This window comes from Pelodiscus sinensis, chromosome 10, assembly GCF_049634645.1.
Source record: "Pelodiscus sinensis isolate JC-2024 chromosome 10, ASM4963464v1, whole genome shotgun sequence".
Taxonomy (NCBI): Eukaryota; Metazoa; Chordata; order Testudines; family Trionychidae; genus Pelodiscus; species Pelodiscus sinensis.
Window position 1 is genome coordinate 48,462,379 of NC_134720.1, and position 20,499 is coordinate 48,482,877.

At 67.6% G+C, this 20,499-nt stretch overlaps 2 protein-coding genes across 3 annotated transcripts in view; one reads left to right on the top strand and one right to left on the bottom strand.

Annotated features, from left to right (window-relative positions):
* Positions 1-13,570, top strand: part of LOC106733031 (chloride channel protein 2) — a 42,418-nt gene extending 28,848 nt beyond the window's left edge. The window contains exons 8-24 of one of the 2 annotated variants that reach the window (XM_075938078.1): positions 1,000-1,125; positions 2,443-2,527; positions 2,751-2,852; positions 3,144-3,228; positions 3,537-3,692; positions 4,071-4,140; positions 4,626-4,736; positions 5,115-5,328; positions 5,542-5,675; positions 7,392-7,576; positions 8,125-8,230; positions 8,324-8,397; positions 8,568-8,627; positions 10,608-10,646; positions 11,818-11,922; positions 12,247-12,333; positions 12,630-13,570. In XM_075938078.1, coding sequence (XP_075794193.1) covers positions 1,000-1,125; positions 2,443-2,527; positions 2,751-2,852; positions 3,144-3,228; positions 3,537-3,692; positions 4,071-4,140; positions 4,626-4,736; positions 5,115-5,328; positions 5,542-5,675; positions 7,392-7,576; positions 8,125-8,230; positions 8,324-8,397; positions 8,568-8,627; positions 10,608-10,646; positions 11,818-11,922; positions 12,247-12,333; positions 12,630-12,824 — 1,934 coding nt within the window. In that variant the 3' untranslated portion in view covers positions 12,825-13,570. The remainder of the gene's footprint in view (positions 1-999; positions 1,126-2,442; positions 2,528-2,750; positions 2,853-3,143; positions 3,229-3,536; positions 3,693-4,070; positions 4,141-4,625; positions 4,737-5,114; positions 5,329-5,541; positions 5,676-7,391; positions 7,577-8,124; positions 8,231-8,323; positions 8,398-8,567; positions 8,628-10,607; positions 10,647-11,817; positions 11,923-12,246; positions 12,334-12,629) is intronic. The other variant, XM_075938079.1, reaches the window with a different exon arrangement.
* Positions 13,571-13,768: 198 nt separating this feature from the next.
* On the bottom strand, positions 13,769-16,447 carry LOC142830807 (heat shock protein beta-7-like). Its single transcript, XM_075938085.1, has 3 exons — positions 16,014-16,447; positions 14,704-14,855; positions 13,769-14,541 (listed from the first exon to the last, which is right to left on the bottom strand). Exons 1-3 carry the CDS (start codon positions 16,117-16,119, stop codon positions 14,353-14,355), a joined length of 447 nt encoding a protein of 148 aa, XP_075794200.1. The 5' UTR covers positions 16,120-16,447; the 3' UTR covers positions 13,769-14,352.
* Positions 16,448-20,499: the final 4,052 nt, after the last annotated feature.

Below are 20,499 nucleotides of genomic sequence, written 5' to 3' on the forward strand. Positions count from 1 at the left end.
GTGTAGTGGGATAGGCCGTGACCTCTGCCCCCCAGGCTGCTGCGATCCCCACCAGGCACCCCCTGTGGCAGGGGGCTGGACACAGGCGGGTGTTATGAGGAGGCGCAGCCTAATGAACATGGGCTTCCAGCCCAGCCCCCCACTTTCCCCTCTCTTCACAGTAGTGCCTGGATTAGCCCCTAACCCTACCCCCCGCTCTCCCCTCCTGTGGCCTCTCGCTTCCCCTCCTGCCCAGGCCGTGGGCACACAGCCCCACGGCGCCAGCCCAGCCCGTACGGGCCTCCCAGCTGCAGGCACCCAGAGACGCTCACCCAGCCTCACGGGGTTCCCAGGGTCTGTGCCCAGGGCGGGGGCAGCCCGAAGGTGTAATGTCTCCTCCTTTCCCCACTGCTCTGCGCTCCAGGGAGGCCCAGCTCCGGCCCCACGGCTCCCTCGCAGCCCTGTGCTCCTAGGTTGGTGACGTGTCTAACTCTTCGCTCGTTCCCGCCGGGCTGGGCAGCGTCCGTCTGTCCGTCTGCACGTGTCCCTCCTGCTTGCCCCAGCCAGGCTCCCCGTGCCCTGCCCCCCGAGAAGGGCTGGCCTCCTCCCATGCCCAAGCGTTGTTGCCCACTTGCATGGCCCCCTGGAGCTGCTCGTTGCGGGGGGCAGCTGCCCAGCTGGCTGGCTGGGGGGCCTTGGCTCTGTCGAGGGCCGGCTCAGGGCCCTCTCCCGGCTGGTGTCCGCTGCAAATGGCTACTGTGCCCTTAGGGGGCTAAGCACACGGTGCCCACAGAACCCAGCCGCTGCCCACGCAGAGCAGCTGCTGCCACGAGGCCTTGGCGCGCATGGGGCCTGGCCAAGTGGGGGTGCCCTCGGGGGGGGCTGGGCCTGGTGCTCCCCGGGCTGGCCCCCGTATGGGCTGCGCCTGGGCTGGCAGGGAGGCCCATCTTGCCTGGAGCAGAGCCCCCTGTGTGTTAAGGGGCCATGGTGGCAGCACCGCTTCTCCCCCCCCACCCCCAGGTGTCCTCTTCAGCATCGAGGTCACCTCCACCTTCTTCGCCGTCCGCAATTACTGGCGCGGCTTCTTCGCCGCCACCTTCAGCGCCTTCATCTTCCGCGTGCTCGCCGTGTGGAACAAGGACGAAGGTGCGGGCTGGGGGGGCCCACGGCTGGGAGAGGCAGGGGCCGGGATTGGGCATTGAGGGGCAGAGCTGGGGGCTGGGGAAGCCCAGGCTTGGAGTAGCTGGGGGGTGGGAGTGAGGGGCATTGGCAGAGCTGGGGTGTGAGGGAGCCGGGAGCCAGGGGGTGGGAGTGGGGGGCATTGGCAGAGCTGGGGTGTGAGGGAGCCGGGGGCCAGGGGGTGGGAGTGGGGGGCATTGGCAGAGCTGGGGTGTGAGGGAGCCGGGAGCCAGGGGGTGGGAGTGAGGGGCATTGGCAGAGCTGGGGTGTGAGGGAGCCGGGAGCCAGGGGGTGGGAGTGGGGGGCATTGGCAGAGCTGGGGTGCCAGGGAGCTGGGGGCAGGGGTTGGGAGGTGGGGACATTGGCAGAGCTGGGGTGCCAGGGAGCTGGGGGCAGAGGGTGGGAGGGGGGGACATTGGCGGAGCTGGGGTGCCAGGGAGCTGGGGGCAGGGGCAGAGCTGGGGGGTCAGGGAGCTGGGGGCCACGGGTTGGGAGTGGGGGACATTGGCAGAGCTGGGGGCAGGGGGCGGGAGTGGGGGACATTGGCAGAGCTGGGGGCAGGGAGCTGGGGGCAGGGGGCGGGAGTGGGGGGCATTGGCAGAGCTGGGGTGCCAGGGAGCTGGGAGCCAGGGGGCGGGAGTGGGGGACATTGGCAGAGCTGGGGGCAGGGAGCCGGGGGCAGGGGGTGGGAGTGGGGGGCATTGGCAGAGCTGGGGGCAGGGAGCCGGGGGCAGGGGGCGGGAGTGGGGGGCATTGGCAGAGCTGGGGGCAGGGAGCCGGGGGCAGGGGGCGGGAGTGAGGGAGATTGGCAGAGCTGGGGGCAGGGAGCCGGGGGCAGGGGGCGGGAGTGGGGGGCATTGGCAGAGCTGGGGGCAGAGAGCTGGGGGCAGGGGGCGGGAGTGAGGGAGATTGGCAGAGCTGGGGGCAGGGAGCTGGGGGCAGGGGGCGGGAGTGGGGGGCATTGGCAGAGCTGGGGGCAGGGAGCCGGGGGCAGGGGGCGGGAGTGAGGGAGATTGGCAGAGCTGGGGGCAGGGGGCGGGAGTGAGGGAGATTGGCAGAGCTGGGGGCAGGGAGCTGGGGGCAGGGGGCGGGAGTGAAGGGCTTTTTGCAGAGTCCAGCACAGGGCCATGGGGTCTCCAGCCCCGGCCCCATGGGCTGGCCCCAAGGGGGCGGAGTGCTCGGAGTGGCGAGCGTTTGCTGTGGGCGGGGGCAGCCTGTCTGGGCTCTAGGTCCCCCCAAGGTCCCCTGGGTGACGTGCTCCCCCCGGCCTGTCTCGTCCCCCAGAGACCATCACGGCTCTGTTCAAAACCCGCTTCCGGCTGGACTTCCCCTTCGACCTGCAGGAGCTGCCTGCCTTCGCTGTCATCGGGTGAGTCCTCGGTCCTCCGGCCCAGCGCCCGCTCCAGCCCCTCGCAGGGGCACTGCTGGTGGGGGGCGAGAGCTGACGCTTCCTGGGAGGGAGGGATGAGGGGGATCTCTATGAGGTGCTGGGGGGCATCCTCGGTGTCTCTGTGCCACCCCCACCCCTGAAGGGACCATCTCAGCAGTAGCTGCCCGGTGGTGGCGGCTCACTCCTGCGGCCCTCTCCCCAGGATCGCCAGCGGCTTCGGAGGGGCTCTCTTCGTCTACTTCAACCGCAAGATCGTCCAGTTCATGCGCAAGCAGAAGGCCATCAACCGCTTCCTGATGAAAAAGTAGGTGGTGGCTGTGGGCTCCCGAGATGAGGGGCCCACTGAGCCCATAGCAGGAGAGGATACTGAATGCGGACCTGGCTGGAGAGCAGGTGGAGGGAGCACTCAGGTTGGGGAGCAAGTGTCTAACCGGGGTGGGGCTCTGCATGCTGGCTGGGCTCTTTGGTATCCTGCGAAGCAGCTGCTGGCATGGGAGCTGCCGGGCGCAGGGTGGTGCTAGTCCTTCCCGGAGAGCGGCGAGCAGTTGTGGTGGGTGCGGTGGGATCACTGGCTCTGTCTCTTGCTCCCACCCAGGCGCCTGCTTTTTCCCGCATTGGTCACTCTGCTCATCTCCACGCTGACCTTCCCACCTGGCTTTGGACAGTTCATGGCTGGCCAGGTAACCTGCTCCTCTTCCCTAGCCCAGCAGCCCTGCCCAATGGGTATCACCAGCACTCATTCAGGGTCACTTGCTGCCCTGCGCCTGCCCTCGCTGGGACTTGCACCCAGGACCTTGGCACCTGGAGCTGAAGCTTCAGTGCTGCCAGCCCTGGTGTGTCCCAGATCTCCAGCATCCAGAGAGCGAGACGCGGTGCTGAGCTGGGTGGGGCAGGGAGCGCGTGACAGGGGGCACCCTAGGGAGGCTGGAGAGATGGGGTGGAGGCAGTGCCCTGGGCTCACCCTGCCTGCTGTGGCCCTCCTCCCCAGCTCAGCCAGAAGGACACCCTGGTGACCCTGTTTGACAACCGCACCTGGGCCAAGCAGGGTCTGGCCGAGGAGTTCGAGTACGTTGGCATCTCTGAGGTTTGGAAGCACCCGCACGCCAATGTCTTCGTCACTCTGGTGGTTTTCATCATTATGAAGGTGGGGCCCCCCCCACCCCCCCGCTGGGGCTGCTCAGCTGACTCTTGGTCTGGCTGGGTTGCGGGGGCGGGGGGGGGGGGGGCCTGGTTGGCTGGGAATGGGTCTGGCCCTGGCTGTGTGGATGTGGTCTGGGTGGGTGTGGGCGGGGCCCTGGCTGTGTGGATGTGGTCTGGGTGGGGATGGGGGGTCCCTGGTTGGCCGGGAATGGGTCTGCCCCTGGCTGTGTGGATGTGGTCTGGGTGGGGGTGGGCGGGGCCCTGGCTGTGTGGATGTGGTCTGGGTGGGGGTGGGCGGGGCCCTGGCTGTGTGGATGTGGTCTGGGGGTGGGGGGAGGCCCTGGCTGGCCGGCCAGCCCCTAACTCTCGTCTCTGCCACTAGTTCTGGATGTCCGCTCTGGCCACCACCATCCCGGTGCCCTGCGGAGCCTTCATGCCCGTCTTTGTCATCGGTGAGTACGGGCCTGGCAGGCTCTCCTGGCCTCCCTGTGCCGAGCGCCCATGGTGCCAGCCCAGCTCCCAAAGGGGCAGTGCCTCTGCAAGCTGCCAGCCGGCCCCTCCAGGCAGAGGACAGAGGTTCACCCGCAGTGCCCTTGTGCTGGCCGTCTCCCTAGGCAGCAGTGGCAGCTCCCTGGGGTGGCTGGTGCCCCATGAGCGTCCTGGGGTCCTGGTGCCACCGGGGTGCCATCGGGGCAGGCCCTTTCCCGCGGTACCAGGCCGGCTCGGGGCTTTGGTACCGCTCCGCCCTGCTGGGGGTGGGGGCCCAGTGCCACGGTGCCCTGTCCCAGGGAAGCACGCAGCCAGTGCCCTCCCCACTCTGAGCAGCGACTGACCCCTGAGTCAGCCGGGTACCACTGGTTTCCTCCCCTCCCCGAAGTGGCCATGCAGGGCCCTGGGCTGCCCCCAACCCTCCTCTGAACCCCGTTTCCTTGGCCAGGCGCGGCCTTCGGGCGGCTGGTGGGGGAGAGCATGGCAGCCTGGTTCCCAGATGGCATCCACGCCGACAGCAACATCTACCGCATCGTGCCGGGCGGCTACGCCGTGGTCGGTAAGTGCCGCGTCCCCGTGCCCGGGGAGAGGCCCCAGCTGGTGCGACGGCCCAGAGAACCTGCTCATGGTGCAGGGGGCAGCTCCCTCCTGCCAAGCTCCTGGGTGGGCCGGGCTTCCCAGAGGGGGGTGTCCCTAGGGAGCCAGGGCTGAATTCACCTCTTGGCCCCTGTTGGGAGCAGGCAGGGGCGGGAGGCTGGGAGCTGGTGCAGACTGATTGGCAGAGCAGCTGGAGGGGGAGCGCTGCGCCGTGGGGTTCACGTGGTCCCCCTCACTAGGGCCCACTGGGGGGCATCACGGTGGGGCAGCGCCATGGGGCCTGGCTCGGGGCCAGGCCAGCCCGCCAGGGTCTGACTGGGGCTCCCTCTGCCACGGCCAGGCGCGGCCGCGCTCTCCGGCGCTGTGACCCACACGGTCTCCACCGCGGTGATCGTCTTCGAGCTGACGGGCCAGATCTCCCACATCCTGCCCGTGATGATCGCGGTCATCCTGGCCAACGCCGTGGCCCAGAGCCTGCAGCCCTCCCTCTACGACAGCATCATCCGCATCAAGAAGCTGCCCTACCTGCCCGAGCTGGGCTGGGGGCACCAGGAGTAAGTGGCTGCCAGGGCCCCCTTCCCCAGGAGACTGGGGAGCTCAAAGGGACCCAGTTCAGGAGCTCGGCTCGGCGCTCGGACGCCCCAGCAAGGGGTCCAAGAGTCCCTGCAGCCTCTGGGTTCCCGGGGCTGAGTAACAGCGGGACCATGCCCTGGCCTGCCGGCAGCCCCTCCCGCCCCACGCTCAGGGCCCTGCCTTGCTCTCCTCAGGAAGTACAACGTGCGGGTGGAGGACATCATGGTGCGGGACGTGCACTACGTCACCCTCAACTGCAAGTACCGCCACCTGCAGGAGGTGCTGCACAGCACCAAGCTGAAGAGCCTGGCGCTGGTGGAGTCGGCGGGTGAGCCGGGGGGGGGAGAGGGGATGCACAGGAGCAGGCGGTGCCACAGGGTGGGGGGCAAACTCCTGGTGCCCTGCTCAGGCTGGGCAGGGCCACCCCCGCGTGCCCATTCCCTGGGCCAGCACAGCCCTCCCGGGCACAGCAGGCTGCCTGCGCAGTGGCTGTCAGGAACCCCCTTCCCACCCTGGCCCCCCCAGGCTTCCCCAAAGGGCACGTGGCTCCCCCAGGCTCTGGCGAGGGGCCGGGCCTTGAGCGCGTCCTGTGCCAGACGCCTGCCCGCTCTGACATTTATCTCCTCTGTCGTGTTACCGTAGCAACGAGGATGCTGCGTTACCATGGCAATCTGTAAAGTTACGCGGAAACAGGAAGGCCAGTGCAAGCTCTTTTCAATGGATCCTCCCCCACCCCCACCGAGTAAACAGGGGTGGGGGGGATGGGCCTTTCTGCAGCGGGTGGGGCTCAGGGCTCTGCTGTTGGCTGAGACCCTCCAATCCATCACACATGAGCTGCCAGCTAGAGCCTGCTGCAGGGACTCTCAGTTCTTGCCTGTGGGCACCATGGGGCCACCCTGCCTGTCCCCAGAGCCCCAGGCTGGGCCCCAGAGCGAGCAGATGGGTCAGCACCCAAATGTCACTGACTCTCGTCATAAGAGCGGCCAGACTGGGCCAGCCCAAAGGTCCGTCCAGCCCAGTGTCCCGTCTGCTGACAGTGGCCAATGCCAGGCGCCCCCAAGGGACTGAACAGAGCCGGGAATCATCAAGTGATTCCAGCTTCTGACTAATAGCCATCGATGGGCCTGTCCTCCATGAATTTATCTAGCTCTTTCTTTGAAGCCTGTTATAGTCTTGAGCTTCACCACATCCTCTGGCAAGGAGTTCCACAGGTTGCCTGTGTGAAGAAATACTTCCTTGTGTTTGTTTTAAACCTGCTACCAGTTAATTTCATTTGGTGACCCCCTAGTTCATCAGCCTGGATTCAGCATCCTGCAGGCACGCTGGTGGGCAGGGAGCAGACCTGGGCGGCCAGGCCCTGCTGTAGGAGACCCTGGTGGTCCCTTCCCTTCTCTGGGCACTGATCTGTGTCCCCTCCTCTCCAGGCTAGAGCCCTATCCACTAGGCCACAAGGGAACCCGCCCCTCCACCTTACCGCGGGTAGGCCCTTTATCCCGCCTGCCACAGCGCCTCCCGACCCGACCAGACTGCAGGGGAGCCGGGACTCGAACCCGCGACCCTGTCCTCCCCAAACGGGGAGCGGTAGGGAAAGCTGAGGCCCAGAAGGGAAAGGAACTGATCCAAGGTCAGCCAGCTAGTCTGGGGCAAAGCCAGGAATAGGACCCAGGAGTCCTGTCTCCCAAGCTCAGAGCCCGGGGCCCCTGTGTCTTCCCGCCAGAGCTCCCACTTTCCAAGCAGGCTCAGGCCCATATGGTAGCTACTCTGTGACCCCACCCTGACTGGGGGTGCGTCAGAGGGGAGCTGGGGCGGGGGTTTGTCATCTGCCCTGTGGACAGATGGACAGACAGGCAGGGCTGGGAGCCAGGATCCCTGCAGGGCACGCCGGTCCCACCCTGCCCCCCAGAGCCCTGCGGCACGGAGACACGCGGCTCTCCCGCAGGGGCTGGGGAGGGGACGGCTCTAACGCCAGGGGAAGCGAACGCCGTGCACAGCTGTGACCCCCACGCTGACGGGCCGGCGGCCCCTCGGGGCTGGTCTCCCACAGAGTCCATGATCCTGCTGGGCTCCATCGAGCGGGTGCAGGTGGCGACGCTGCTGAGCAACCAGCTGGGCTACCTGCGCCGCCTGCAGTACATGCGGGAGAGGGCGCAGGCCGGGCAGAACAGCGTCGCCGAAAAGCCCCAGGCCGAGGACGGCCCCCGGGCGTCTGACACGGGAGTGCGGTTCCAGGTGAGAGGCGGGGGGCAGCGGGGATCCCCCACCCCACTGCCACGCCAGGATCCACGGGCTTGAAACGCCAAAGCACCCAGCGTCCCAGGTTGGCAGAGGGGGGTGGGAAACGCACGGGAGTGGGGGGGGCACCCCCTTCCTCTTGCCCAGCTACTCAGGGGCATGGCCAGGGTAACTACCCCCTGCTTGTAGGTGGGGAAACTGAGGCACAAAGGGGGGGAAGGGACCTCCACCCAAGGCTGTGCAGCCAGTCAGCGACTGAATAGGGGTAAAACCTCACGTCTTCCTGGCCTGGCTGGTGCATCTTGCGCCCTGCCTACCCACACCCCCTCTGGCCCAGGCTGCTCCAGATTGGCCTGCGTCCCCCTGACCTGGACTGAGCTGGGATCCATGGGCCCCCATTCCACCTGGCTGGGGATGGGACACCTCGGGCCCACACCCTGGACCCCGCTGGGCTGGGGCTGAAACGCCTGGACCTGCCCCTCCCCTCCCCTCCCAGGCTGAGGGGCTGGTGCCAGCTCCCTGTAGGTGACTCTCGCTGCCCCCAGATCAGCACGGAGGAATCGTCGTCGGCCCCGGCACACGGAGAGTCCCGCAAGCCCCTGAAGCCGGCGCTCAAGCGAGTTCCCAGCAGTTTTGTGGAGAGCCCCTCGGGTGAGCCCCCTGCCCCCGTGGCCCCCACAGCGCCGGGCAGGCTCCTGGCTCGCTGCCCTTAGCACAGACGTTTCTCTGCTTGTGTCTCTGCAGCTGGGACCCCGGGTCACTCGGGCATCGCCCTCAAGAGCCTCTTCTGCACCAGTGCCACCCCAGAGCCCATGGAGGTGAGAGCCCCTCGCCCCCCTGCCCCAGTGGGGTCTGCACCCCCACCGCCATAGCCCTTGCTCTGTGCCCAGCCCCCCTCCGAGGTCCTGGGGGCATGGAGCTGGGCCAGGATGCTGCGGCTTCCCATAATGCCTCTGTCTTCTCTCCTGTTTTTCTCGTGGCCAAAAAGGCTGAGCATTCAGCACCGCCCGAAAAGCGCAAGTCGAAGCGCGTCCGCATTTCTGTCACAGTAAGTGTGTGCCACGGCTCGGCCATTCACGGGCCAGGCGCCACCCCCCCGTACTGTGCTGAGGGCACCCACAGCTCTGACTGCCTGGTCTGCAGAGCCCCCCGGGCATGCAGGAATCACCAATCTGAGCCACACACGGCCGCACCAGGGTCTGGGTCACCACCCCTCCTTACAGGTAGGGAAACTGAGGCACTCAGGGGGAAGGCAACCTCCACCCCAAGGCCATGCAGCCAGACAGCAGCTGAGAGGGGTAGAATCCAGGAGTCCTGATGCCTGGATGATGGGCAGGGTTGCCCAAGGGGTGAGAAAGACGCATCCCTGCTCACTGCCTGCCCCTCTCCCACGCAGCCTGCTGGCCACTTGCAGAGGAAGGTTAGGGGAAGCGCAGTTCCTGTGTCCACCCCCCACCCTCCACACACACACACACCCGCCCCGTCCTGAGCTCTGGGGACCTTCAGCACAGTACGGTCCCTGATTGGACCCCTCCTCCCTGTTCACCCTCAGCCAGCTGATTGTGGGAGCCTGATAATGCTCCTTCCAACCAATCGGGCCGCGATCCGCTCCTACCAGCCAATCGGAAATCAGAACCCCCTGACCTGATTCCCCTCTCCCAGCTGATCCTCCAGTGGGGGCTTTTTAAGGCTCCTTCCAACCAGCCAGTCGGGCCGCGATCCGCTCCTACCAGCCAATCAGAAATCAGAGCCTCCGTGATCATCGCTCCACCCCCAGCTGATCTGCCTTGCCCAGTGAGAGCGCCTGATTGACGCCTGCGGTCCTCGCTCCCGACGGGGAGCTGGCGCCTTTCCTGTCGGGGGGGGGGGGGGGGGGAGCCAGGCTGCAGAGGCGGCTCCAGGAGCCCCTGAACAGCAGAGCAGCAGCATGGCTGGGGGCAGCCAGCACAAAGGGGCATGTCACCTGTCCCCAGAGCCAGGTATCCTAGGCAGGGGAAGGCACCCATGCCCAGCCCGGTGCCATGCCTGCTGGCCAGCTCGCCGGAGCCCAGGGAGGTGGGGGAGTGCTACCCTGGGGTGGGTAGGGGGCAAGGGCCAGCAACCACATTGCAGGGGATGGGGGGGCAGGGGCTAGCAGGCCACAGTGGGGGGAGCGGCCTGTCTCCCCAAGCCATAGGGTCACTCATCACCCATGGGCAGGGCAGCTTGGAGTAAAGGATCAGCCTTTGGGGGAGGGAGCCTGGCTTGGCACGTGCCCCCTCCCCGCCCCAGGGTAGCACCAGGTGTGGGAGGAGCGGCCGGCTGCCACCTGGCTCCCGCCTGTGTGGCCAAACCAGAGGCAGGTCCCCCTGCTGCTGCCCTTGACCCAGGAGAAGCTGAGCGAGGTCACTGGGCTGCACCCTCCTGCAGGCCGGGGACCGTTCTGTCTGCCCCCAGGAGCGATTGGAGTGCCCCCAGGGTAGGGCAGGCAGGCACACCCCCACCCCCACCCACTGGATGGGAACAGAGGCCCAGCCCCTCTGGGATACTTGGGCTCCTACCTCTGTCGACATCCATGGGAGCCCAGTGTCTAAATACTTTGGGCAGCTGGGCTTGGCGAACTCGCCAAAGGGGAGCCCGTGGTGCAGTGGGGGCAGGGACTCGAACCTGCGGCTCCTATGCCAGGGCCTGAAGCCCTTCCTCTCCTTCTGCTGAGCCTCCTGTCAGCCCCACAGGCCTTGGGAGGCAGGGGGGCTGCTCCATGCAGGAGGGGGCAGCTCTGTAGCAGTGTGCAGAGAGGTGGTGTCTGGGGCTACGGGCACCCTGCAGGGCCAGTCAGGGGAGCGTGGGCTGGGGAGCCCCGTGCCCACAGTCAGTGCTGTGCTGTGAGCCGGGGGGCTGGAGGGAGCCCCAAGCTCGCTTGGTCAGTGCCCACCGGGGCATGTACCCGCACGTCCCACCTGGCTTTGCACCCCCAGGCCGCCTGGGCACGTGCCGGCTCCCGGCCCCACGGCCTGGCTTACGCTCTGCCTCCCTCCCTCTCCTGCAGGACCAGTACGAGCTGCCCGGCGAGATGACCCCCGCTGAGGTGAGCACCGGGGCCAGGCACACCAGCCCTGCCCCTCCCCGGGACAAGGGCCACACTGGTGGGACGCCCAGGGCTGATGCCTCCTGTCTTGGTGGGGGACTGCCCCTGGCCAGCTGGCACAGAGCAAAGGGATTCCTCTGCCCTGCTCCCCAGCTGTGCTGGCCTGGGGCAGCGAGGGGACCCCAGCTCCTCAGTGGGGGGCATGTGGGCAGGTGCTGCCTGCCACGTGCAGCGAGTTCGTTCAGGGGCCCTCCACGAGCCAGGAGAGAGCCTGGGGAGCCCCCGCCGCCCTGCCACGCCCTTGTGGCACTCGCCCGGTGAATACGCCCCAGCCGCTCCACCTGCCTGGAGCTGAGGTCCTGTGCCCCGTGGCCCCTGCCCAGCGCTGCCCTGCAGGGGCCTGGAGGCAGGGCAGTCCCTCCCCATTCTGCCCATAGGTCCAGCAGAGCAGGGGTAGATAAGGGAGGATCAATCCTCCAGGTGCAGGCAGCTGGGAAAGGCTCCCTCCATTCTCTACCTTATAGCTTGTGACGTTGACCCAGCCGGGCAGAGGCCACCACCTGGCCGGGGGGGGGGGGGAGGGGACTGGGCACCGGGCAGGGCCTGGCACGCATGGAGCTGGTGGGAGGTGTTTACCGCCAGGCAGAGCCACAGCTCACTGGAGCCTGCAGCTCCCGCTGGGGCCAATGCGGATGCAGGGCTGAGCGGGGCTGGCACCGGGAGTGAGGGCTGGGGGGGCTGGCGAGCGGGGCACCCAACTCGTGTAACCCACCCGGCCTGAGCCAAGTTGTCACCTCTGAGGGGGCATCTCGTTCCCCACCCCCGAGCCAGCCAGTCCCTGCCCTGGGGCCAGATCGGTGGGGGGGGAAAGCCACATGTCCCCTTTCCTGCCCCCTTTGCCAGCCAGTCCCTGCCCTGGGGCTGGGGAAAGCCAACGCCCTCGAGCGGCGTCCGACTTCCCACCCCAGAAGCCATCCAGTCCCCTGCCCTGGGCTGGATCGGGGCTGTCACCTCCCTGTGCTCTGTCCCCCCCCCCCCCCCCGAGCCCAGGCAGCTTTCACCCCCCCCTCCCCCAGGCCAGCTGTGGGAAAGCACTGGGCCGTGGGCCCGGCCTGTCTGCCGATGCCCAGGCTGCTGTCCCTGAGAGCCCCACGGCCCCTCTGCCTTTCAGCTCGTGGAGTGGGAGGAGCAGCAGCTGGACCAGCTTGTGAACTTCAACAACTGCAAGATCGACCCGGCTCCCTTCCAGCTGGTGGAGCGCACCTCCCTGCACAAGGTGGGGCGGGCGGCCTGGCCCTGGGGCGGCACGCTCCTGAGGGCACACAGCTGCTGCATGGCACGGGGGGGGGGCACTGGCAGCCCAAACCCAGCCCCCCATGGTGCCCACTGCCCTGCACAGCATTGCCCCAGTCAAACATTGGCATGACGGGTTTAGCTCTGGACCAACCTCCCACATTCCCTGCAGCTCCGCTCACTCCCCATCCCTGGGGCTGCCCTGCAGGCCCCCCTCAGGCTCTCCCAGCCCTGCAGGCCCCCAGCCCCAGTGGGGTCCTGGCCAGCTCCCCAGCCCGCAAGCCCTGAGCCCCTGCCTCTCTTGCAGACTCACAACATCTTCTCCCTGCTGGGCGTGGACCACGCGTACGTGACCAGCATTGGGCGCCTCATCGGCATGGTGACCCTCAAAGAGGTGAGCAGGCCCGGTGGCACCTTCCAAACATCCCCCGGGTGGGGGGGGGATCAGCCCTGTGGGTCTTGTCATGTGGGGGCAGGAACAGAACCCCTGAGCCTTCCCGGGGGGGAGCAAAGGTCCCTTCCCCCATCCACCGCCCCAGAGCACACGGTGCCACCACCCGCCTGGGAGGCTGTACCGTCTCCCCTGACCAGGAGACCCTATAGCTGGGGGAGGGCCCAGCTGCCCGGTGCGGCTGGGCCCGTGTGGGGAGGGTGCCTCGTGCCACACTGCCGAGCCCTGTCTGCCCCCAGCTGCGCACGGCCATCGAGGGCTCGGTCACGGCCAAGGGCGTGAAGGTCCGTCCGCCTCTGGCCAGCTTCCGGGACAGCACCGCCAGCAGCAGCGAGACGGAGACCACGGACATCCAGCAGCTGTGGGACCGGCGCCAGCGCCTCTCCATCCCCCGCGAGTCCAGCCCCTCGGAGACGGACGACAAGTGCCAGTGAGGGCGGGGCCGGCGGGGGGAGCCCGCCCCTGCTGCTGACAGACACCACGGACACTGCCTGTGTGCCTGACGCCTGGCACCCCGCGCTGCCAGTCGCGCCCGCTGCCACCCGGCCTGGCGCAGGGCAGAGCCCCAGGAACCGCTGCCTGGAGCCGCCCTGGCAGCCCTGCGTGGGGAAGGGGAAAGTCCTGGGCGAGGGTCACTGGGCAGCTGGCGCAGGGTTCCTGGGGGCAGAATGCCCCCTCGATCCCGCCTGATTGCTGCCCTTCCGCTGGGTACACGGGCCCTGGGCTCTGCCCGTGCCCCTCGATCCCGCCCCACAGCCATGGCCTGCCCCCAGCTCCACTGCCGTGGGCTCCACCCATACCCAGGTCAGCCAGTGCCCCTCAGTTTCCTTCGGCCTGGCTTAACCTGCAGCTGCTCCTCAGTCCTGAGCCACAGTGCCCCCCCCTGCACTAGTCAATCTCCAATCGAGTCTGTCAATCGTGCTACCTCTCAGGGCGGGTTGTAGTCTGGGGCAGGGACGAGGGCCACTGGCCTTACACTCGCCTCTGGCCTGGCCGCCTGGGGTGAACAGCTGGGGCTCCCCCTGAGCCCCTCCCCAGCGTGGCTGCTCCTGCCTGGCCCCGGGTGGGGTCCGAGGGCTCAGAGCCTGGGGCCAGCAGCCCAGGCTGCGGGGCCCCGGCACGGGCCAGGATGTAAATACAGAGATTTTTATATTAATTTAATAAAAGGACTTTATAACTAGAGCAATGAAGTAACCCAAAGAGCGACTGCTGTGTGCCAGGCTCCCCCCCGCAGTGCCCAGGCTGGGCCCATTGCTACGGGATCCAGCCAGAGCCTGGCACCGGGCGCTGCTCCTACCCCAACCTGCCACTGGAGGGGGCTGCTATTGCAGCCAAACCACATGGGACAGGGACTTGGGGATGGGACTGGGCGGTTCTCCCCCCCACACACATACACCCCAATCAAGAAAGGCTGGGAACAGGCGTAGCCCTCCCCCCCTGCTGTGGGCTCCCTGCCCCTTTACTGCCACACAAGGAGCCTCTGTGCTCTCTGCCTGTGGGCCCAGCTGGCTCAGGCCCTGGGGTGGCCGCTGCTGGGCTCGTCCCAGCACATTGGGGCAAGGGGGAGGGAAATGGCACCAGCACAGAGGCCGCTGGGCTGAGCCAAGGGGCGGGCAGGGAGGAGCCGAGGCTGCTCCCCTCCCAGCTCGGGGCATGGCCCATAGCCCAGACTGAGCCTTGTGTGGGGGAAGCCTTTATTCCAAACAGGTCAACAGCCAGGCGGGGTCAGGTGCTGGGAGCCAGCAGCCCCACAGGACGGCCCCCGGGGCAGAGACAGCTGGGCTGACCCACGGAGCCAGCAGCCCCAGCATGCACTGCCCCGATGGAGCCAGTCCGCCTACCGCAGGGCATGCTGGGACCCCCCCGCTGCCCCCGCCCGCCGTGCAAAGGGGGCCTCCCGTGTGCGGTCCCGACTCGCCGCACACGTGCCAGAGCGGGGGGGGGGGGCGGTGCCCAGCGGCGTCACAGCTTGACCTCCGTGCGGAACAGCGGCTGGGGCGCCTCGCCCCCCCGGGCAGCCGCGCTGCGCTTGGCGTTGATGACCAGCAGGCCCGCGTCGGTGAGGGCGCAGCTGACAGACATGGGGTCCATGTCCTCGGGGAGCTGGCACTTGTGGCTGAACGTGTTGGACACGGTGCCATCCTCTGCCACCTGCCGGGGAGACAGACACCCCCGTGAGCGCCCGGCACGCGCCGGCCGGCCAAGGGGCTGAGCGCAGCTTCGCCAGCCCAGCCTCTCCCAAAGAGAGTGGGGCAGGATTGCTGGCTGGGGGGGAGAAACTCCTGGGTCCCAGCCGCCCCCCCCACCACTCACCTTCTCGGCCTGGATGACGATGTGGTAGTTGTACGTGGTCACCACCACGTCCTGCGGCTCAAACTGGCTCACGTCGGCCGTCACCTGGTACGTGTCGCCCCCGGCTCGTACGTTGCCGCCCAGGCTGCAGGGGCGCACGGACCCCGGGGACCCTGCACGGGGCAGGTGGAGACACAGTGACCCAGAGGAAGGGCGGTGGGTGGGTGACGGAGCCAGGAGTCTCCAGGGGCCGAGATGGGGAGCAGTGGGGGTGATGGCGCAGTGGGGGGGAGGGTGGGTGGCATTGGGGGGGTGTCAGGGTGCAGTCCAGGCTGGCACATGCCAGGCAGGGACACGCTGGGGCTTCCTGTCCCCCCCCCACGGGGGCTCAGTCCCCTCCCCCCCGGTGCAGTGTGGGGTCCATGTCACCCTGAGGGGCCTTCATGGCAGGGGGGTGGGGACTGAGCCCTTGAGTGTACTCAGGCCAAATAGGCCAATTGTAGGGCAGGCATGGGGGAGGGGCTGCTTTTGGTGGGGGGGGGGGGCTGCAGGCAGATGGGGGGGGGTTGACTAGCGAGTGGGGGTCTGTTGGAAGGGAGGGCTGGCTAGTGGGAGCTCGCGGGATCCATTGGTGGGGGGTGTCTAGCTGGCAAGCAAGGGGGCTGCAAGGGGAGGTGGGACGAGTCCCAGGGGGCCCAGCTAGCTCACTGGGGTCTACCTGGCAGTGGGACTGACTCGGGGGGGGGGGGGGGGGGGAGGCCAGTCTGGCTCGTGGGGGAGGGGCTGGCTGGCAAGCCGGGGGGCTGCCTGGGCGGAAGCCCCCTCACCCGAATGCTGGCAGGAGCCGAACTGCTGTCTGCCAGGCAGTGCCCCACCCGGGCCGGGAAGGGATGGCTGAAGGCCCGTCTCCTCCCTGGGCCCACGGCCCCTGGAGAAGCAGCCCCCACATCCCCCTGAAGGGTGAGCACAGCCCTGGGCGCTGGGGATCACAGGGGCTGGCTGCCCACCCCAGGCCCCGGGGGGCGGGGGGGCTGCATCTCCCCACCGGCCTGGAGGTAAAGGCAAGGCCCTGCCGGGGTGGTCTGGGGCTTTGACTCAGGCCCATAGTCTGGGAAGCACAAGCCTCCCCCTGCAGGAGGACCCCAGAGCTGGCAGCAGTAGTAGGCTCTCACCTTTGTGAGCCTCCATAGCCTGGGCAAGCAGTGGCTGTCGCATGCCGAGATGTGTGGGGTTCGGCCCCCCCCCACCCCCCACCTGCGTATCCATCGGACTCCGGGGCCCGCGTGGCAAAGGGGGCCGTGGGCGCAGGGCGCTCCCCTCCCCCTCCTCACCAAAGCGCCCGCGGGGCTCAAAGCAGGGCTCGCCGGGCGGGGCGTTCTGGCTGTAGGTGCTGATCCGCTCCGAGCGGTAGGTGGAGGACGCGCTGAGGGCGGCCATGGCGCTGGTGCAGGCCCAGGGAGGAGACGGGTCTGTACTGGGAAAGCGAGCTGGGGGAGGGGCGGGAGGGCGGCCGGAGCCTGGAGATGCCCATAATTAGCAAGGTGTCCAATGGCACCGGCCCCTGGAATGCGAGATAAGGCAGCCGCGTTCCCAGATAGCGCCTGACGGCCACGTGCGTGAGGGGGCAGCGTCACCGTGGCCACTGCAGCCTGGGGGGGGGGGAGCTGGCTTCCCTTTGATGCGGAGTGGGGGGGCCCCGCTGGGGCAGGCCTGGCCAGAGTGGGGGGACCCTATGGGACAGGGGGCTGGGCCCCGGGATGCCATCCCTTCGCGATCCGGCCTACGCGAAGGTGGCAACGCCCGGCCAGGCCCATGCTGGTCGGTGTCCCTGCCTGGAGATTGCAGGCGGCCCCCGCCGGGAAGCAGCAGAACCCCGCCAAGGAGGCGCCCACACGGAGGTGCAGTAACATGACTCGCTTTATTAGATGCCTGGCAGGATGGCTGCCGGTGGCTGGACACAGGACAACAGAGCGGCTCTCAGCGGCCACCGCGCCAGGCCGGCGGCTCACGTTCCCCCAGCGCAGCGCCGGGCCACGTGCGTCCTGGGGCCGCAGACGGGCCGTGTCACAGGCCTGCCCGCTCCCAGCCTGCCTCCTGGCTGCACACACACTCCTCCCCACGCATCCATGGGCATGTACCCACGGCTGTGCACCCCCCCACACGCACATCTGTGTACACACAGCCCTCCCCGCACATCCACAGGTGCTCACACAGCCATCCCTCCATCGCCACGTACGCACGCACACACCTGCCGCAGACCTGTGCCACGCTCACCCGCCACCCCTCACAGCCGTGTGTGGACACGGCCCCCCCCACACCTCACAGCCAGGCACACACCTCTCCCCACAGCCAGGCACATTTGCCCACGACAGGCACGTGCATGTGCAGCCACCTGTCTGTGGGCACCACACAACGCCACAACCTTGCACGGCTGCCTCCCCTCCCCTGGGGCGCCTTGCCCCATCTGTGCCCTCGTGTGTGTGCCGGAGCCTCTGGCCTCTCAGGCAAGCGCATCTAGAGACACCTGCTCCCACCGCAGGCTGGGCAAGGCCCAGGAACCAGGAACTGCCCAGTCCTGCTCGTCACCCCAGCCCCATTTGCCGTTCCCCCTTCCAGATGCTCTAAGGGCAGCCCCTCGGTGAGCCAGGCTCTGCAGGAGAGAGCGCTTCCTAGTGGTTAGGGTAGCCGTCTAGGGGGCAGGACTCCTGGGTTCCTTTCCTAATTCCCGGGGTACTAAGGAGCCTCACTTCCTAAATGCCCTCCCGGTGCCTCAGTTTCCCCAGATAGCATAAGGGGGTGATCCCTACCGCCCGGGCGGGGTTAACGTGGCCGTGTTTGCAAATGTGCCCCCTCTCTCTGGATGAGACGGGCTAGCCTGGCCTCCCACCGCCTCTGCCCACAGCTGCAGCATGCAAGCTGCCCTGCTGCCCGCCGAGCCCAGCCTCTTGGACACTGGCCCGTGGCCCCTCCAAGCGGGGGCCTGCCGAGCTTGTGTTCCTGGGGGAAGAGGCGTTTCAGCCCCCACAGGCAGTGCCCAGCTGGGCGCCAGCACTGCCCTTGAGAACCCACCGGCCAGTGGCTCCCAAAGCAAGGGAGGTGCGGTTCCTGCAGCCTGCCAGCGAAGTGGCTGGAGTCTGTGGGGTAAGAGCAAGGGTGATGCAAACAGCTGCCCCTGCTGGGACCAGCCCCAAACTCCTTGTTCGGGGGCTGCCTGGTACAAGCAGTGGGGAGCAGCCTGTGGCCCTGCCAGCGTGGGGCCTGAGCTGTGCGGGGAGCTGGGGGGGGCCAGGAGAGATGCTCCCAGGGTCCATACACTGTAGCCTGCCCCGTCCCAGGGGCTTCAAGGGTAGTGAAGATTGAAGGGGTCCGGGGCAGAGAGGGGGCCCAGGGCAGCTTCTCCTTCCTCCCCAAATCCTGGGGATCTCTGGCGGAGTTAGAGCCAGTCGCTCTCCTGCCCCAGCCTGCCCAGCCAGGAGAAGCCGCCCCCTCCACAGACACCCTGAGCGCTGCCAGCCTGGCCTGGCACCCACGAAGGCTGGTCAGGAGGCCAACAGCCCCTGGGGAGAAGCTTTCAGCCCAGCCCAGCAATCTCTCGGGCTCCCCTCCGGGCCCCAGCCACAGCCGGGGGGACTCAGGGGAGGCGTTCCAGCAATTTCAATGGGCTTTGATGCAACCCTTGTACAAGCAAATCTCCTATAGCAAGACAGCATGCTCCACGCAGAGCTCATCAGCAACCCTACAATAACAAACCAGCATGCTCCGCCCTGGGCTCAGCAGCAACCCTACAATAACAACCCAGCATGCTCCGCCCAGGGCTCAGCAGCAACCCTACAATAACAAACCAGCATGCTCCACCCTGGGCTCAGCAGCAACCCTACAATAACAACCCAGCATGCTCCGCCCTGGGCTCATCAGCAACCCTACAATAACAAACCAGCATGCTCTGCCCTGGGCTCAGCAGCAACCCTACAATAACAAACCAGCATGCTCCACCCTGGGCTCAGCAGCAACCCTACAATAACAAACCAGCATGCTCCGCCCAGGGCTCAGCAGCAACCCTACAATAACAACCCAGCGTGCACGGCCCAGCACTCATCAGTAACCTTCACAAAGCAACATGCTCACTCCCATGCTTGCAACCCCCTACACTAACAAAGCCGCATGCATGGTGCAGTGTGCTCCAGCCACCCTCGGCCAACATAGCAGCATGCACAGCCCAGCGCTCGTGTGCCTACTTCCCTGGCCTGTTGCTGTCGGCACTAAGCCAGGACCAGCCATGCCGGGACACTGCCCAAGCCCCCAGGCCTGCCCCTGGGTTACAAGCAACCCCGCCTGGAAAGTCACTGCTGCCTGCGGGGAGCTGCCTCGGATCTCCAGCTGGGGACACATTCCCCCTCAGGCCCATGGCCCAGACACGACCCCAGCACCTTGGTCCTCCCTGGGCCAGGCAGCCGTGTGGCTTTCCCAAGTGCCCTGGGCCCCACGCACTGCCCCTCTGCCCCTAGAGGCTGCTAACACCCCCCTCCCCCCGGGTTCTTTGCAGGGGGAGGTGACCTGACCCCCACCCCAGGCCCCGAGCCTACTCAGTGGCCAGACGGGGACAGGCCTGGGCAGTTCCCAGAGCTGCGGGGCATCCAGCAGGCATCTCTGTGGCAGGCAGACACGGCCAAGGCGCAGGCCCAGCCTGGGGGCTCGCGAGCTGGCGTGGAGAGTAGGCTGGGCTGGGCTGGGGTTAGTCGCCACCTTCCCTGGCCGGGAGTCAGGCCCTCGGGAGCTGCGCTGGCCAGGCCTGACCCCTGCTTTAGGCACTTGATCTCCTGGTTGAATTCCAGTAACGCAGGAGGGGGCAGGCCCTGCTGGGAGCTCCGTGGAGCCGGGGCGGCACCGGGCGTGGGGCGCACCGAGCAGGCAGGCTGAGCGTGGGACCCCAGCCCGCAGCAGTGCCCGGGGGAGGGGTGCTTTGGCACCATGCAGGGCCCATAGGGCAGTGTATGAAGAGGGGGGTAAGCAGGGACTGGGGAGGGGTGGGGTTGGGCCCCCCCCCCCCCCGACCCCCAGAGCTGGCACAGCCACGGCTGTAATGAATTGCCTTGTTACACATAACAGGGCAGGCACTAGACTGGCCAGGGTGCAACAGGCCACTGTGGTGGGGGCAGAGGGGTCGAAAATGTTTTGGTGGGGGGGGGCAGTTTACGGGAGGGGGGAGGGCCAGGTCATTTGGGGAGGGGAATAAGCCACTGGCGGGGGGCACAGGGCAGGCTCCTGTAAAAGGGGGAGAGACTGGGCCGTAGGTGGAGGGGTGTTGGAAAGGATTGTGGGCAGGGGGTGGGGAAAAGCCTTTGGGTGCATGGGGAGGCCGTGGGGGAGGGGGGACTGATGGGCCCGTGTGTGCATGGGGGAAGGTGGAACAGGCGGGGGGGATGGGCCAAGCCACAGCTTTTTGGGGGGACAAGCCATTGGGAGCTTGGGGGAGACAGAGCAGGGGCTGGAAGGAGTTGCCAGGTCCTACACCCCAGGGCCGAGGGTAGCCCAGGCCGGCCACAGGGGCTGGAGGTTCCCTAGGGCCTTGGCTTGACCATCTGTCGCACAGGGGACCCCAGAGCTGTGGCTCTCACAGGTACCCAAGGAGCCCCCTTGCTTGTGGCCCTTCCCTCTCCCTGGCCATGGCTGCCTGGAGCAATGCAGGGCCCAGGCCGTCTCTCTCCAGCGGGCAGCAGTCCAGACCCGTCACTCACCCACACAAGCCCAGGGACGCTGCCCTCCCTTCCCGGCCAGCTCCCGTGAGCACGGGGCCCTGAAAGCTGCAGGATCCTTTAA